Source organism: Gadus macrocephalus, chromosome 7 (assembly GCF_031168955.1).
Source record: "Gadus macrocephalus chromosome 7, ASM3116895v1".
NCBI classification, from domain to species: domain Eukaryota; kingdom Metazoa; phylum Chordata; class Actinopteri; order Gadiformes; family Gadidae; genus Gadus; species Gadus macrocephalus.
The window spans coordinates 24,154,052-24,172,311 of NC_082388.1; the positions used below are offsets into that span (position 1 = coordinate 24,154,052).

Genomic DNA, 18,260 nt, shown 5'->3' on the forward strand with positions numbered 1-18,260 from the left:
ACGCCAGACTATATATTTAAATGTCTGTGTTGATAGAATAATGTTAGAAATAAAACTAACCTAGCCTAGCACGAGCGAACTCTGCAACTAGAAGGACTGTATGAAATGTGTTGAAAACTGTCTCCAGTGATATAGAATACCAATGCTCACTTGGGAATCAGGCCCTATGTCCAAAATTCCGAACTACCCCTTTAAGGTGACACATTATACCACCAGGTGTGAGTGTGATTAGCCGTTACGAGCCGTGTTGAAAATCAGCCTCTTCTAACGTCACAAGTGGGCGTGTCCACCTAGATGTATGCTTGACAGATCCGTCCAACAGCCTACCCAGTGGACTGTAGTAAACGTTGCTCATCTATCCGTCACACGTCTAGGTGGACGCGCCCACTTGTGATGTCAGAAGAGGCCGTTTTTCAAAACGGCTTGTACCGGCTAATCACACTCACACCTGATGGTATAATATGTCACCTTTATTATGTACGTCTGCACTACAATATCTATTTTTCTAACATCTTTAATTAGATTTCCATTTAGACTTTTCAAGGTTATTGGTAATCTCCTGTTAAGAGCGTGCAAGAAAGAAGTGTTTTGTAGACCTTTTTTCGCTTATTCTTGAGTTAACCTTTGGCTGTCAAACCTCTTCGGAGGGGATTCTGTTCGTTAAATCAAAGAACCTTTTTTATCGCAAACCTTTTTGTGTCAGAGGTCTGCCCTGCACTTGAGTCCGACTAACTACCTAATAGAGCCAGCTTATTAAGAGAAACAGCTATCTCTGTGTCTGTGTGTTGGTAGTTGGCGTAGCTCACGAGCATTGAAATACCAGTACTGTATACAGTACAGTGTGAATACCAGTGAGATGTGGTGCCTTCTCTTGTCTTTGTTTTGTATCTGTCTTTTCATGATTTTCTTTTTCATGTTTGTTTATATGTGATAACTTCCTTTGCACGGCAAAATGACAGGCTTTGTGTTTGAAGGGTGCTATAAATACACCTGCATGCCTTGCCTTGATGTAGCATGGCTTACGTGCGTCTGCTGTACGAGTCTGCAAGGTAATAGTTCTGAGGCCAGGAAAGGTGGGGAAATGAGCAGAGGTGTTGAGGAGATGAGGAGAGGTGGTGAGGAGATGAGGAGAGGTGGTGAGGAGGAGAGGGGAGGAAACGAGAGGAGAGGGAGGCTAGAGGAGAGAAGGAGAAAGAGCAAATAGATAGATAGATAGATAGATCCTTTAATAATCCTTTACAGGAAATTACAGTGTCACAACAGCGTGGACAGACATAACAAACATAACAAACACACATTCCCTCATATGCTAAAATACTTAAATACTACAATAAATACAATAATAAATACTAAATACTAAATACTATAAGGTGCAAAGTTAATTTTGTGCATTGTAAAACCGTATGGCAGCTGGTATACAGGACTTCCTGTACCGCTCCGTTTTGCATATTGGTGCAATTAGTCTCTGACTGAAGGTGCTGTTCTTGATCACCTTCAGGGCGTGGAGTGGGTGAGTGGGTGAGATGAGGAAGAAACAAAATAAACAGAAAGCAGCTAAACTCCCCTTTAAAACGGTGTCAACAAACTCTCAATGACAAAGTATAGTCGTCTACAAAGTCCTTACCCTTACCCAAACACTCGAAAACAGCAGTTGCCAACAATGCTGTGACATTGAGGCCAATGCAATATGCCAAGTGAAGTGAGGATGGCCTGCTGAGTTTTATGGCGAGAGAGGGCTTGGCGATGTTTCATTGGAAACCTGATGCAACCAAATTACAACCAAATACGAGTTCTAAACGGGTAAGGTTTAGCTGTCACTTTACCTAATAAACGATCGCCCTCTGGTGGCGATAAATGGGAACTGCCGAGTGGTAGGTCCACTACACTGCATTTACGGGCATGAAACAACGCATTATTGGAAATTTAAATATCGATGATTTCTGCCATATATCAAAGCTGTTATAATAAATAAATGCATTATGGATCATTGGTGGAATTTACTCCCTTAATATAATCTTAAACAGATAATGTTTCGTGAGAATAGAAAGGCGATGAAAAACCTTTTCAACCATATAGGCATTTCACTTTTAATATAAGATGTGCGATGTCTGCAAAGTGTGTGTGTGTGTGTGTGTGTGTGTGTGTGTGTGAGTGTGTGTGTGTGTGTGTGTGTGTGTGTGTGTGTGTGTGTGTGTGTGTGTGTGTGTGTGTGTGTGTGTGTGTGTGTGTGTGTGTGTGTGTGTGTGTGTGTGTGTGTGTGTGTGTGTGTGTGCTCGTTCATCATGACTGCTAGGACACGCGCGTCGTGTAACTGGGCTTCTGTATTTGAGAAGGGTCCATCCGCAGGCTAGATCTTATTTTGAAACTGTTTGAGAAAATCGGGTTCGGTGTTGACGATGAAAGTTAGGTCGGAGTTTTCGTTTTCCGGTTGTTACCCAGGAAAAAAATGAGGAAGACCGAAATTTCTTAATGTCCCCGGTCAGAATGACCAATGGAAATAATTCCTTGCACAATTTGAATTGTGTTTAAATATGCGAACATGGGAAGGTAAACTTTACTGACATTGCAAATTCCGAGAAAAAGGGAAACCAAAGTTCCTGCATCATATTACGCAAAGTATATAACATTCTATGCTATGTATTAGTATCCTTGTTGGTGAGTCATTAATATTGCTGTCAACAATGAACAGGTCGACATAAAAACAAACAAGCTATTAAGCTCTTACAACACTTTTATTGTAGGCTACCCGAACTGAGGAAACGATAGATGAACAGCAAATTTGCATGACATTTAAAATTAGGAGTGAGATTATCAACAGAGAAAAAAATGTTTGTGCGTGTGTCTGTGCGTACGCGCGTGCGTGTGTCTGCGGGTATGTGCGCTTGTGTGCGTGTGTGCGTGCGTGCGTGCGTGTGTGCGTGCGTGTGTGTGTGTGTGTGTGTGTGTGCGTGTGTGTGTGTGTGTGTGTGTGAGGGAGAGTAACACTGTGATTTATCAGAAATGAAACCTTCAATGAACAATGTGCTTGAACCTCTTAGACCTGCCAGTTATGAGAAAATACTCCCAGAAAATTGACATCATTACAGCAGCGTTCAGCCGTGTTTTGCGCATGTGGGCATGGAGAGGAGAGTGCCTTCAATCAGAGATAGGTCTCCGAGAGGAGCAGATGCATGCTAATTTTAGTGAACGAGGTCATAACAACATCATTCTGATGGGCTCCGTCTGCAGAAATTGGAAATAACCAAAGTGAAAGCCGTTGGGAAGTCACACAGGAGTTACGGTGTTCATGTTGACGCGGTACCTCTAGTGCTCGCCATAGTATGCTTTACGAACGAGTGTTCACGAGTTGGTCATAGCTGAGCTGTACACCCAGTGCATTAATACATTACGTAATCAACAGGACTTGTTTTATAAAAAAACTGTTATCACTTTTCGAGGGGTGGTTACATCACTCAGAAAGAAAACAGAACATAATAGAAGAAGTGCAAAAGTTGAAAGTCCAATGTATGAATTTAGCAGAAAGCTAAAGTAAACAAAAGTCTTCAGTCTTGTTTTAAAAGTGGTCAAAGTCAATGTTTCGTGTTTACTCTGGGGATACTTAGCAGATTGGTCTCAGAAGATCTGAGTGGTCTACATTGAAGGCTTATGTAGTGCAAGCATATCAGTTACATATTTGTCCCTTAAGGGATTTATAGGTGAGCAGCATGATTTTTCTATCAGTTCTCTGACATACAGGGAGCCAATGTAACGGTTTAAGAATTGGTGCATTGTGTTAAAAAATATGCATCTCTAGCCGTTCTGAATAAGCTGTTGTTGAACTCTAGCAGTAGCATTCTGAAAAAAAGACCCGTAAGGAAAAAATTGCAGTAATCAAGCTTACTAGTGATAAAGGCATGTGCAAGTTTTTGCAAGTCTTGAGTGGACATGAGCCCTCTATGTCTTGCTACGTTTTTAAGGTGATAATAGGCCGATTTTGTAACTGACTTGATGTGACTGACGAAATGTAAATCGGAAGCCTTTCTGTTTTAGCACCCAATAAAATGATCTAGTTTTGTCCTCATTTGGTTGAAGGAAATTTTGGCACATGTGCCAAATCAGGTACAATGGCCCTCCCTTGTCCCGAATAACTATTGGACAGGTGCCCATCTAACATCCCTTAATACTAATGGTATTGGGTCATATCGAAACATTAACAACATTTGGTGGTGGTTGAGAGCACTTTCAATAAAAGTTACCCATCTGGCTAGGACCACCATTGATTGGCCAAACACGCTGTTCCCATGTCCAAGCGTCATGACATTTCTAATTGCTTCAGCTTTTATTTTTTAGCGAGTCACAAAGATGCAAAGGGAAAATGTAATGAAGTAAAAGTATACATTTTATTAAGGAAAAGTAGCTGAGTACAAGAGAATGTTGCTAGAAATGTAAATCCTCAAGTGAAGTACAAATCCCGAAAAAACGAATGAAGTAGTAGGCCATTAACTAAGTATTTCTACTTTGATACTATACACCACTGTATACATGTGTGTATAATCATGACATTTGACATAGTGATATGTTTAAGGTTTAAAAAATCGAGTGCAGTGTAACAGGGATATAGAAAAAAATATCTTCTGTGAACAAGCATTGTATTTATAATACAATTACTATTGATAAAAACAGCAGTTTCGAATTCATCTTCTAAATTAGGTTAATATTGAACATGCAAAAAATTCCACACTACAAATAATCTTTTCGTTAAATTCATCCATCATAAAACTTGATTCTTATGCAAACCATTCGATTAAAGTTTTTCTCAGTTTCTCAGTTTCTTTGGTACATTTCTCGAATCATCCTCGAAATTTGCAAAACAGTAAGTGCATTTCTCAAAACAATTCGTACAAATAGCAAATCACCATGGATTACCTGCAAAAGCCAGTCTCTTGCTCAGAATCATTAGTTCATCTCTCAAAAGTAAATATCTGTGTCAATGAACATGTCAGTGCCATCAGAATGACAAGTCCTTATGTCATTGTGTACGGATAAGACAGTCAAATTTCTTAGTCATGTTTCCAATATAACAGTCTACTCTGTGGGGATGTTCTGATATTAACTATGGCTAAAGTTTTGAAGACAATTATTGTACATTCTAAGTTACACCTTAGTGTATGTGGGAGATTGATTAAAAGACCGGACAAGATTCACATTTACCCTTTTACTGTTTGTACTGTAATTTGTCGAAAGACCATGTCATTGCGATACTGAAAGGAAAAGACAGCACTGCATAGCACAAAGAAAAAAACAAAATAGAAATGTGAACATAGGACAATGTCCTTAGGGAAAACTGTACATGCAGTGCTGTAGGAATTACAGTGCAGTCTTCCTAAACCTCTAGACGCTCCTGTCTGGAGGGCAACAAATTCTCATTCTCATGCAGCCTCACTCCTCTTCCTCTTCTTCTTCTCTCTGGCTTTTGACCCCGTCCAATTCCTTGTCCTTCCATTATCAGACATTGTAACATTGTGTTGTACTCCAGCTCGAGGTATATATATACTTGTCAGTGATGGTTCATGAGATGCACCTTTGAGCTATTTCAGTAAACTGGTTGATCGTTGGTTACGCTTGGTTACGCTTCACACATTTCCCTTCATTAGAGAAGCTCAAGATTCAGCTGGGGAAGAATAAAAAGTCTAATGGAAATTTGTAGAAATATGCTTGACATATTATGACAACTTGTTGAACCATTTTGCATGTACAGACTTCTGCAATGCACTAATGCCTAAATGTTGTGAGGATGGGACTATTCAATAGAGACCCATTACGATACATTTTGATCAACATGACATAAGCAATTGATAATGTAGGAAAGAGCAGAGAATTGTACATAATCATTTGCATGGATGTACCAAAGCATTTGCAACTTGTTCATAGTAATGAGAAACTGCTTGACCAATGACCATAGTTTCCCCTTTTTAGAAAGGCCTAGATACAATAATAAGCTATAGAGCTACGGAAAAAACAAGCGATAACGTTGTTTGGTACGCAGACACAAGTGTCATGGACAGGCTCTGCCCACCCGATCTGGAATATAACTTGGTGAAATGCAGGCCCTTCCGTACACTTAGGGAACTTCACCCTTGTTATAGTGATAGCGGTCTACATACCTTTGCATGCTAATGATTGATTAGCACTTGAGCTAATAAACTCAGCTATTGGCAAACAACAGAACTCCCACCCTGAAGGAGTCTTCAATTTTGCAGGCAAACCTCAGGTTAGTTCTCCGCAGATTTCATCAGAAGTTGACATGCCCAACCGCACACATTGGAACACATTAGACAACCAATGTTTAAACCAATGTCGACAATGCATACAAATACAAATGAACAGCAGATGTACCCATTAACCAGATTAAGAGGGTGTTTTACAATACAGCCTTAAAGGATAACTGGTTCACTCGAGACAGACCTCGAGATAGACCTCGGATGTCTCTAGTATAATCCATCCCCCCCTCCCCCCAGCATTTCTAAGCCTTTTAATGGTCTGGTCTCTCTCCAGGGGGTCCGTCCTCCACGGTGAGCCGTATATGCTCACCCATTGGGTGCTCTCGGGTCTCCAGGGCCTGCCGGAGCTTCTCCCAGAACAGGTCTGGGTGTGCGTCTGCGCGGGACCAGCTCAGGTAGGTTTGTCTCTTCAGGAGCCTCCGCATGCGGTAGTACGGAGACAGCTGCTGCATGGGAATGTCCTCCAGGAACACCAGGATCAGCACGTCCTTCTGCTCGTCAAACAGACGGAAGCTGGGGAAATGGAAACAGGGAGAGATGGGTTTTTTAATATGTGTGAGCTGTTTAACCTGAAGGTGAAGGTCGGTCTGGGTTCATGCCCATATGGAGACTTCATTGTGCCCCGGGGCACGCACCCACCCCACACAAACCATACCTATCCACATGGTTGTATTGGCCCTGGAGTGGAAATACTTTCCTACTATACTCAAGTACTTTACTTGATTTTTTTTTTTTACACATTTTCAACCTATTGCATTTTCCATGCATTGATGTAGCCAGTCATTGATCAGCAAGTCAGTTAAGGGAAAATGACCCCATGGCGATGCGGTGATTGAATCGTTTAATCCCCTGTGGTTCTTTAACTGACATACGTGTTGGAGATAATTGGGTGCCCTGCTCAAACGGGGTAAATGCAGGACTCTTTCCACGGACAGCACAGTCAATCTGACACATTGCGGGAAAATGAGTTGCAGCACTATTGTTTTGGCCACTTGTCCTTATGCACTGAATTACTGCAATACCATCTTTTTCCTTTTCCAAACTAACTGGGTTTGCCGGTTGCAAACTTCTGGCTTAGTGGTTAGAGCGTTATAGCATGTCTGTAAATGTGTGATTAAGGCTTTGGTCCGTTGCACTTGACATTTTGAGGGAGAAGGTATGAGGGGGTCATACAATAAGACCACAAGTACACATGTGAAGCTGAATTAATGATCAACCATATTCTGGTCATGCATGTAAACTCTGGATTCTTACCTGGCAACCTGGATCTCTCTGGAGCACCATTCACTCTCCAGGTAATCACGACTGACCACGCAGATGGTTTTCCGGCTGCCATAGATGGCGTCTGTTATGTTTTCCATAATGGGTTTACCTGAAAAGCATTGGTCAGTGAAAATGCACAAAAATGATATAAAAGTAAAACAACAAACTGAAGCTTTGTTACATCACAGCGCTAAAGAATGAAGGGCTAACATTAATAATAATTGATAAGGCAAACAGAATAAACTTCTTAATCGCGCCAATTCCGACCAGTAAGAATGCAGTTCTTCTGAAACGTTCTTGCTCTGTCGCTCTCTCAGAGCTATAAATCCTAGGAATTAGTAGACCACGATTGCATGGCCCCAAAATCCATTGATTTAACCAATTTAAATAATTTAGATTAGTCCTTGATCTAAACTCTGTTTTTAATGAATATAGCTTTTCCAGCCACGCGGGTCCATTCTCGCACTAGCCAAACTGATCTTGCCTAAGATCAGTTGGCTAGTCACTCATCTCAGGTCCAGCCGTCCGACTGTTATAGCAGAATTTTTTGGGGTTTACTTTACGGGGGGAGGAACGCCATGCTTCCTCTTTCCTTTTCGCCTACAGATCCTCAAAAACATAATTGATTGAAACAAATGAATCGAGAGAAAGAAAAACACACCATTTTGAGCTTGTCTGCCATCAGACTTACGATATAAATAAAAAGTCTGACTAGTGAGACGAGTGAGTCAGTCAATGTTAGCCATCTTTGAACCATTCATGACCTTAGATGCTAACGCAGTCATACATCTGTTCTGTTTCACACTTTACTTCTGAGACCAACAGCACTGATTTTAAAATGATAAAATATTATTAAGTAGATACAATGAAACCAGATTGCATTTATGTTATGAGGGAGTTTTAAGTGATTTTCGTCTCTGAGAGTTTTTCCTGCCGCTAGTTTGTCATTTGTATCCTGTCCTCTGCGTTATAGCATATGTCAGTTGTTATACCAGTGCCCATCATGCGGGCGCCTCTGTACAATGCCATTCCATGGTGTGAATCTCAAACACAACATGTGTTGAACAGCCGTTTCCATTTATTTGATATTATAAGTATTAAGTATTTCTTTGACATGTTTTACAGTCTGAATACTAAACTCTTAAAGATATTCTTATTTTGAAATCGAGTTGAAGATTAGCCTATATTACCTATAGTTTTTTATGTTAATAAGGCAAAATGTGCAATTTATATTATTTGTCTATTCAACTCATAATATTCAGTATATCAAAGTTTGATTTTTGATTTACCAAATTTTATTAAGTCTTATTTGGAAACTTACCATCGCTTATAGCTTTCTAGTTTTATATTGCATGTCTGTATATTCTTGCCCAATTATATATAGGCCACAAGTTTAAGAGACAGACAAACAACATTGATTCACAATATATAAAACCTACCAACAAACTGAGCAAATGCAGAAACCATTGCTGTAAATACAAACAAAACATGCAAGGATTCTCTGTATTGGGCCTCTAGTCTCTTTTGAAACTGCTCCTGCAATGAACTATACCATGCAACAAATTGTCTTTTGCCTTCAATGTGTTTGTCTTTCAATCTGCAAAGCAATTATAAAAGATAAAGCAAGAGCAGCCTTGCAATCAATACAAATAGTTCAATTTGTTTGTGTGCACCACATAGACCATGTCAGAAAGGCTCAAACGCAATTTAATAATGTGTGCGTTGTGCGGCTTCAAGATTCAAATCCAAGATTTATTGATTCAAAGACAAAATGAAAAAAAAAACTCATTCTGAGTCAGGAAAAATCTCCCTACCAAGTTGATGAGCATATCTAATAGCATATCCACTGGCATGTACGATATATGAAATAGTGTAGGCTAGCATGTATGCTAATAGAGGTGAAGAGGATGTTCAGGATAGGGCTCCTCACCTGGCTGGAAGTCTCGGTGGTGCAGACACAGTCTCCAGCCCTGCTCGTCCTCCAGCTTGGGCAGCAGCTCCCCCAGCACCCAGCCCTCGTCGTTTGCGTTGTAGGAGACGAAGGCGTCGTATTGATGAGCACCCTTGTCCTTGTTCTTTGAGTTGTAGAGGAACGCCAGCATGAGGTAGTACGCGTAGACCAGATGCCATTGCAGGAACTTGTGGGTGAAGCAGACTGCTATGGTCATGATGACTGCGCATGTCGTTGAAATATAACAGATGAACCCCATGTCGACCGTACATGAACGGACGTCAATCTCCAAAAGTTTTCTCCCTTTGAGGTTTGGTGGGAAGTTGCATTCAAAGTTGTACGCATCAAACACTTGTGTTTGCTTGTTGTTGATTACCCATTGGAGGAACCACGCGTTGTCACAGTTACAGGTGAAGCTATTACCCTGCAAATCCAGGTATTCAAGGGCTGACAGAGACAGTATCACTGGCTCTGTAATCACAGAAAATGTATTCTTCCCCACCTGCAAGAACTCCAGCTCTGTGAGGTTAGCATGGAGCAGAAAATCTAGAGACCTTAGGTTTGTTTGTGAAATGTAAAGTCTTTGGAGTTTTTGAATCGGGGAAAACAAATTGTTGGGAATGTCTGTGAAAGCATTTTGAGACAAATGGAGCCTATTCAAATTAGGAGTATAGTTAAAGGTGTGTGGATGCAAGGTTTTAAGCTGGTTACGTTGTATATAGATTATTGACAGATTTGTCAGGCCTTGCAGAAAGTTTTGAGGGAAGTTGGACCTATGAGATCTGTGTTGATTTGAAATAAACAATGTGTCTAGTTGTGAAAGCCCAGCAAATGGTGGATACGTAATGGGCTTTACCGATGCATATTTGATGTGATTGCTCTCCAAATTCAATGTCTTTAAAGCTTCCAAGTGACTGAAAGCACCCTTTGTAATTTCAGTTATTTCATTTGATCGGAGAGTAAGTTGCCTAAGACTGGACAGTCCAAAAAAAGTCCCATTATTAAGTCGTTTTAATTTATTTCCTTCTAATGCCAAATTTTTGAGGGAATTCAGGGCTTTAAATTCTCCATGATCTAGAACAGTTATTTGATTGTTTGACAAAGAAAGATCTTCAAGATTCGGTGTGTTTTTTTTGAAGGTGCCGTTTAATTGATCAATGCTGCTGTTTTGCAACATTAAGACCGTTAATTGGACCAAATCTTTGAAAACACAATCCTTGAGAGTCAGGAGAGGATTATTGTATAGACGGAGAACTCTGAGAAGTTTCATATCGGCAAAATCATCACAGCCAAGAACATTGATGTTATTGTAGCTGAGATCCAGTTTTAAGATTTGAGTTTTCCTTACGGCATAGGGGACCGATGTGAGACAGTTAGACTTCATGATTAAAGTCTTAAGCTTCCTAAGTGATTTGAACGAATTGTTAGAGATGGCAGTTATCTCATTCATCCCCAAGTCCAATAATTTCAGATTAGTACACAAGTGCAGCATTTCCACTGTAATAACTTTGATTCCGTTATTTTGGATTTCAAAAGAGCTAAGGGTTCGGATTTTGCAGGAAATATTGATGAGAACCTGCAGGTTGTTATTGATATGGTTTAACTTCAGATACTTCAGTGAGGAGTTACATGTCTCTAGCACTTCCTGCAGTCCATGTAATGAGGAGCGAACCCCACTGATGTCTAGTGTAAACACATTTCCAAGGTACGATGTGTCATTCACCTCCCAGACGATACCATTCTTTATACTATCCTCAAGGTCCAACCATCTGAGGTTGGGAAAGATACCTGCAGTGAGCCTAAAGAACATAAAATCATTCTGGGACAAATCAAGTCTAACAAGTTCTGTAGACTTATTTGACAGCTCCCATGAATCAAAGGTGGAAATGTTGTTTGCTGGAATGTACAGGTATTTTAAATGTGGCGTATGTTGTAATATATTTGTTAAGTGGCGCAGTTTGTTATGGCCTAGGTCCAAAAACCCAAGCTTGCTCAGAGACATGAAAGAGGCCGGTGCTACTGTTTGGATCTGATTGGAAGTCAGATGCAATTCTATGAGATTGACCAAGCCATCAAACATACCATCCTGTAGCTTACAAAGCATATTGTTGTCTAAAAACATCACCTTTAGAGAGATTTGAACCACAAAAGTGCCAGATTCAATCTTGGAGATCAAGTTGTGTCCCAGATTTAAGTGCAACAGATTTGGTAAATTTTCCAAAGCTTTTTCATTTAATTTAGAAATGTTGTTTCCAGACAGGTCTATAAATGTGACTGTTTCTGGAATTTCCTTTGGAAATACTTGTAAACTGTTCTTACATATGGCCTGTGTGTTCTGTGTGATCTTGCAGTCCTTCACCACGTAACCAGCGGTTGGAAAAATAAAACTGTTCAAAAAGAAATGTAATATTCCAAATGAACAAAAACAAATTCCCCTTAACGGCATCGCAATTTTCGTTTTCATTCAGGTACACAAAGAAGATTGTTGATGTTGGTAATTTCCAATACAATGGATCTCTAGTCCTACCAAATGGATCTTTGTTCATACATTTCTTTCAGTCCGAGGTATCCCTCAGGTTAAAACCGCCAATCCTAAAAGACAAGATACACAGACAGTGGTCATTACAATCTGCCATCAAAATACTGCAATTGAAGCATAGCATCCTGATGATTTCACGAAAACGTCTATAGGCCTACATGAGGCCTACATGATGTAAACAGCCTCAGTTAAACATAGTCACATGGTAATTAATCTTTGGTATGAATATAATGAATTTGAGTCATAGCCATAATCCTCTATAATATATATATTTTTAAACCATAATACAATTTTTTTTTATAAAAAAGCAAACGAGAAACTATTTTTTTTTTTTAATGCCAAGTCAGTGATGCAAAGTGGTAACATCTTCACTTGGACTGGTCTGCGTTTTTATGCAAAAACACAACTTTAGTGAACTAGAGGGTCAGAGCGAGTAAGATTTGTTTGCCAATAAGTTGCAACTCAAACATGTCTGAGTAAAAAGCCCACCACATTTAAGCAAAGTTTAGAGACAAGATGTAAGATTTCATAAAATGTATTGAAACGATAAAATACTTTAAAAAATAATAATTTATTTAGTCAGCTAGCATGCCTACTTGATTTATTTATTCAGGCAGTTAGTTAGTTAGATGGTCTAATTTATCCCAAGTGACTTTCAGGTGAGGTTGAGAACAGTCCAAGCAGGACATTTATATTGGCACAATTCCAAAACATGACGTGTTGCACAACCAAGCTTTTAGAGAACAACTAGAATCTACATTGTATGATTTTGTTATAAATTCAGAAAAAATAGCTCCTATATGATCGTCAACTGATTTACTCTCTCCTCTCCAACGGTTTCTTATAATGATGATTATAGTGATGAGATAAAAAGCATTTTCATCAAAAACTAACATAAAAGGCAAAAATAAACACATGCTTGAAATGGTAATATGGTAATTTTCTTTTTGCAGAAAGATAATGTACCTGAATTTTAGCTGTATTGTAGTGAAAGAAGTTGGTTGAATTAAGTTAAATACTTACTGTGCATATTTCTATTATTAAAAAATAATAATAATATCCAAATTCCACAAAACCTATGTTCCTCGATCTGGTCTGTTTCCCGATGCTTATGGCAAATCAAAATAATGTGTTAATGATAAAAGCTGGTTGGAAATGGTCTTTTTGTGTGTGATCTATTGGGTGCTAAGTGATGAAGCAAAAGGAAGTGGTCAAATGACGTAAGAAAAGGGGAATTATCTAATGGGAACTGACACTATCTTTTTTTTAATAAATGACAATTTCGATATGCAACCAGGATTCAACACAATAACCTCATCAGCATTGAAGGTTAAACACATTGATTTAATTATGAAGATGAATCAGTTTATTCTAATTTGCTGTTTTCTTATGGACATTTTATTTATTAATGTTAAACATAAATAACATAAAAACAGGCCTTGTATGGGAATATCCACAGTTTCGATAATGGCCCAATGTCAATGGCCCACATGGGTTTCATGCAGGATTAAACTGGGTGTTAGGTTGGGTCTAAGTAGGCAACATACATAAATGTCAGGTGTGTGCGTGAAATCTGAACCCAAAAGCAGAGTAAAGCTCCAAAGATGGATTTGCAAGGCTCAACTAAAAAAAAAAAAAAAAAAATCTACCCCTGCTTTTCAAAACTGTGGTTTAATCCAAAAACAGGCGGACAAGTAGGCATGCAGGCAGAAACAGGAAGGAGAGAACCAATTAGGGGAGCTAAGAAACAGCATAAAACAATCTGTCAAGGGGGCACTAACAATACAGGGGATAAATCAGGTGAGCAGGAAAAAAGGCGGGGTCCCATCTTCAAGCTTCATGTCCCATGCCTTCTAACTCACGTAGGGCCCACATGTTGCCTAGGACAGGGGTTTTCAAAGTGTGAGAGAGTGAGCCCCCCCTCAGAGAAAAAAATTCAGCTGAGCCCCCCCCCCCCCCAAAAAATAAGTTCTAAATACTTGTGTTTTGAAAGTTATCTTAATTATTTTACACATTTTAAACATCTCTGATCATAATTTTAAAACATTTGAAACATATTTTTTAAACATTTGAAACACATTTCTTAACACAATTTAACAACTTTATCTAAGCATGTTTTAGCTTAACCTTTTTTAAATACATTTGAACATCTTAATCAGTGTAAACTGCCAGTTTACACAGATTCATTCAGGGTCCCCGACTCTGAATTTTCTGAGTCAATCAGATCCGCCTTTTCAGTCCAGAGATTCGACTATCGGCGGGGTTTGTTTACCGGCGTTGCTATCGTGACCTAAATTATTATAAGCAACTGAAAACGATGCCGGTTTGAAACTAAAACTGTGATTCTGAAAAATGTTTAAATGCTATCAAAATTCCGTTTAGATTGTATTGAAGATACAAATGTGTAGATTTGTTTAATGGTTTGAGCGATGGTAAACGGTTGAAAGATGAATGAGTTACGATATCTAGAAGTAGGTGTATCAGAATGGGCTGACGTCTTCAATGAAAACAGCTGAAAACGAAGCGGTATGAAACTAAAACTGTGATTCTGAAGACATGTTAAATTATATCGAAATTCTGTTTAGATATTATTGAAGATACAAGACTGTAGATTTGTTAAATGGCTTGCACGAAGATAAACGGTTGAAAATTGATTTAGTTACGTTACTTTTACAGTTGAAGTACGACTGATGATTTGAAACATCGACTTTCAGTTTTCTTTTTTCTTTGTTTTTTTTTCTCACGTCGCGCCCCCCCTGAATAACTCTGGCGCCTCCCAGGGGGGGGCGCGCCCCACAGTTTGAAAACCACTGGCCTAGGAGATATTGGTGGCCAAGTTTTTGTTTTGATGTTTAAGGGAAAATATGACCTAAAATGCTTTTAAATTGTTAAGATATGTCAATCTGTGAAAATAAAAGCAGCCTAGGTCCTATTGTACCCTTTTGTGTATTATTTGACTTTGCTTCAGCTAAACTCGGGTTCGTTTGTAACTCAACATACAATGGGATTTAATAGGCGAATATGACTTCAAATTGCTGTAGCATCAATCAACCCTAAGTATCAGATATGAACCCTCTACCTTTAAGATCAACTGGGTTCAGTCAGATAATTATTATTATAATTTCCAGAGTCAAAACAAAAAACGGGAAAGAAAGATTTGGCTAGTATGCAACTCATAGCTGGAATAAACTACCTGAAGATATGATACAAGCTAAGGCCCTGACAACATTTAAGGTTAAAAACGTTTTAGTTCACCTTTTCTTTCAGATTTTTTTTAAATCCTGCAAATATGTCATCTAGGCATGCATGTCACATTTATGGTAGGAAACATCTTAAGCCAGCTTGATAAAGTAAGCAAACAAATCTCTTATCATCTCTAATGTCGTAAGCATTGTTTATGAGGCAAATAACCATGGCAAGCTAACATTAGTAGTTACTAGGGCTGGGCAAGTTAACGCGTTATTAACGCAGACAATTATTTTATCTCGCATTAACACAGTTTCTTCTTTTTATTGTAAAAGTCTGTTGCTCACTGGCTAAAAGTTCATCGTGATCAAGACTAGTATATTGCTTACTACTTCGCTTCTCACAGGAAAGAGGAAGCGAGAGGGGCCCTTCCAGAGGGGTCCCGCCTTCCAGCCTGACCGAACAGCTAGAGGATCTGGATTTTGCTGATGATTTGGCCCTACTTGCACACACCCACCAACAGATGCAGGAGAAATCACACAAACTAGAGATAACTGCTGCTTCGCTCTGCCTCAAAATCAACTCATCAAAAACCAAAGTAATGCTAATCAACAACAAGAACAACACACCAATAAGCATGGATCAAATCCAGCTAGAGGATGTCACCAGTTTCACATACCTTGGGAGTGTAATTAATGTAGAAGGAGGATCAGAGGAGGATGCCAAAGCCAGAATTGGGAAAGCAAGGACAACATTTAACATCTTGAATAAAATCTGGAAAACAAAAAACATATCAATCAAGACCAAACTAAAAATCTTCAACTCAAATGTCAAGTCCACTCTACTTTACGGATCCGAAACCATGGAAGACAACCACCATACTCAACAAACTACAGACATTCAGCAACCGCTGTCTACGACGCCTCCTGGCAATCTACTGGCCCAACACCATCTCAAATGCCAACCTTTGGGAACTCACCAAACAAGAACCAATAGAGACCCAAATCAGGAGGAGAAAATGGAAATGGATAGGCCACACACTCAAATCAAGAAAAAGCAAATCAATTACAAAGCGGGCCATAACATGGAACCCACAAGGCAAGAGAAAGAGGGGAAGACCTAGAGTCACCTGAAGAACCACAGAGCAGGAGATGAAGACGAAAGGGCTGACATGGCAACAACTGGATCGGAAGGCACAAGACCGAAGTGGATGGAGGGGTTTCATCAAACTACTAACTAAGTAACCATATACCAAATAGGACACAGAAAAAACATCAGGACTACTATACAAATACTACACAAAAAACAGCATTATTTTAATAAATATTACAAATATGGCTAAAGAAATCAGGTAACAAGGGACAAAGATAGAAAAGATGAGGATCATTGTCATTAGAAAAGATACAAAAGATCTTGGATGGGTTAAACATCACTAAGCAATCATGCCTAGGGCACCAAAATGTTTTTGAAAGACACAACCAGTTATTGTACCCGTGTGTCAACAACTCTAGCTCCACCAAAGAAATTACATGTAAAACAATACACCTTATTCTAACTTTTGGAGTACAGTAACCAATCCCACTGCACTTTTTCTCCATTGGACATTGAACGAAGTTAGTATGCTAGGGAAAAATACCGTTACTCTTCTCTGATCTTGGATATGCCCAACAGGACATCTCTGTGGGGCATTCTAAACCATGCACTGCATAAATGAGTCCACAATCTGGTGTGGTGGTGGCCAGATGGATCTTCTGAGTAAGGCCTTCTCTTCACCCCTCTGTTCCACATCCTCCTCCACCTCATCTTCACCTCTCGGTTCCACATCCTCCTCCACCTCATCTTCACCTCTCGGTTCCACATTCTCCTCCAATTCTTGTCATTTGATGGTATTTTTACCATCGCTTTGACGCCCCTATGTGCCACATATAGTGCATACCCACTTTTTGCGCCACTGCCTCTAGGCTTTATGTCAAGACGCTTAGAGGAAGGTAGGCCCTACTTTATGAACCCCAGACGGGATATCAGGTTGTCACAGAAGAATGGAGGCCTGTTTTAAAATGAAGAAGGTTAGGACATCTGGAAACTTGAACCAGAACTCTGAGACGATGCACTGTCAGGATTTTCCATTTCAGGATAGCTGATTTCCATTCTGAGGAATGCTTTTGTTTCATTTTGGGGACATGGGACATGGTACATTTTGTGTTGCAGGGTACTGGTAGCCTAGGTACCAGACAAATCTGCGAGCTCATGTTTTTCTTTGCTCTGGCATATGCAAGTGTCTGCCCCGCTCAGACAGAATAGCAACCAAACTTGCCCGGGTCTGGCCAATCACAAGCACGTAACATGTAACATGTGCATCCAGTATGATGGTGGTTTGATACGATGTTAGTACAGCAATATTTATTAAAGTTGTAAGACGGATGGATAGAGAGGGGGAAGAAAAGAAGGGATGGACGTCTGAGAGAGAGATAGACGGATGGGTCGATAAAACATTGAATGACTTTGAGCAATCGACCCACAAACGGCCACCCTGCAGTAGGACCCGAGGATCTCGAATCAGCCCCTGAGCCATCTGAAGAGCCACACGTTAAACCTAGTCAAAATGATAAGGGGACGACGAGGAGACGCTGAAATTAATTTTCTGATTAGAAAAATTAAACCCAATCGGGATTCACCTTTTCTAGAGATCTAGTTCCTCAATACGAGAAGGTCACCAGCTGCTCTTTCCCTAATCTCGCTACACGCGCCAGAGTATGATTGGAGGATTATAGCGCGTAGGTGCGCTATTAATAAAGCGAGAATGTGTGCAATTAAAACATTATGCAAATGCTGTGTATAACGTAGAAGCCACCTGAACCACCTACTCAGTACAATACCGGGGAACAGCAAATTATGCGAAGGTCATTTAATTATATAATAAAATCATAAACATTCTATACATTCTCTATTCATTTTCTATATTAAGCGTCTTAGAGTACCATATTAAGCGCTATATAAATCTAATTTATTATTATTATTTATTCTGCAGGGATTGTTTAAACGCAGTGCCAGAGGTTTGGTT

The 18,260-nt window shown here is 39.6% G+C and overlaps 1 protein-coding gene across 2 annotated transcripts; it reads right to left on the minus strand.

Annotated features, from left to right (window-relative positions):
* Positions 1–4,360: 4,360 nt before the first annotated feature.
* Positions 4,361–13,230, minus strand: LOC132461975 (toll-like receptor 13). Of its 2 annotated transcripts, none has more exons than XM_060057510.1 (4): positions 13,037–13,230; positions 9,454–12,066; positions 7,515–7,632; positions 4,361–6,773 (listed from the first exon to the last, which is right to left on the minus strand). In XM_060057510.1, the coding sequence occupies exons 2-4, from the start codon at positions 11,936–11,938 to the stop codon at positions 6,512–6,514; spliced, it is 2,865 nt and encodes a 954-aa protein (XP_059913493.1). In that variant the 5' UTR covers positions 11,939–12,066; positions 13,037–13,230; the 3' UTR covers positions 4,361–6,511. The 2 variants fall into 2 exon arrangements, with proteins under 2 accessions (XP_059913493.1, XP_059913494.1); XM_060057511.1 differs by lacking the exon at positions 13,037–13,230 and having other exon boundaries at positions 9,454–9,945; positions 11,794–11,862.
* Between the last annotated feature and the right edge of the window lie 5,030 nt (positions 13,231–18,260).

Coding starts and splice junctions, on each gene's coding strand:
- LOC132461975 (XM_060057510.1), bottom strand. CDS start 11,938: ATGAAAACGAAAATTGCGATGCCGTTAAGGGGAATTTGTTTTTGTTCA. Junction 7,633..9,453: donor CCACCGAGACTTCCAGCCAG/GTGAGGAGCCCT, acceptor AATGCTTTTCAG/GTAAACCCATTATGGAAAAC. Junction 6,774..7,514: donor AGAGAGATCCAGGTTGCCAG/GTAAGAATCCAG, acceptor CCATTTCCCCAG/CTTCCGTCTGTTTGACGAGC.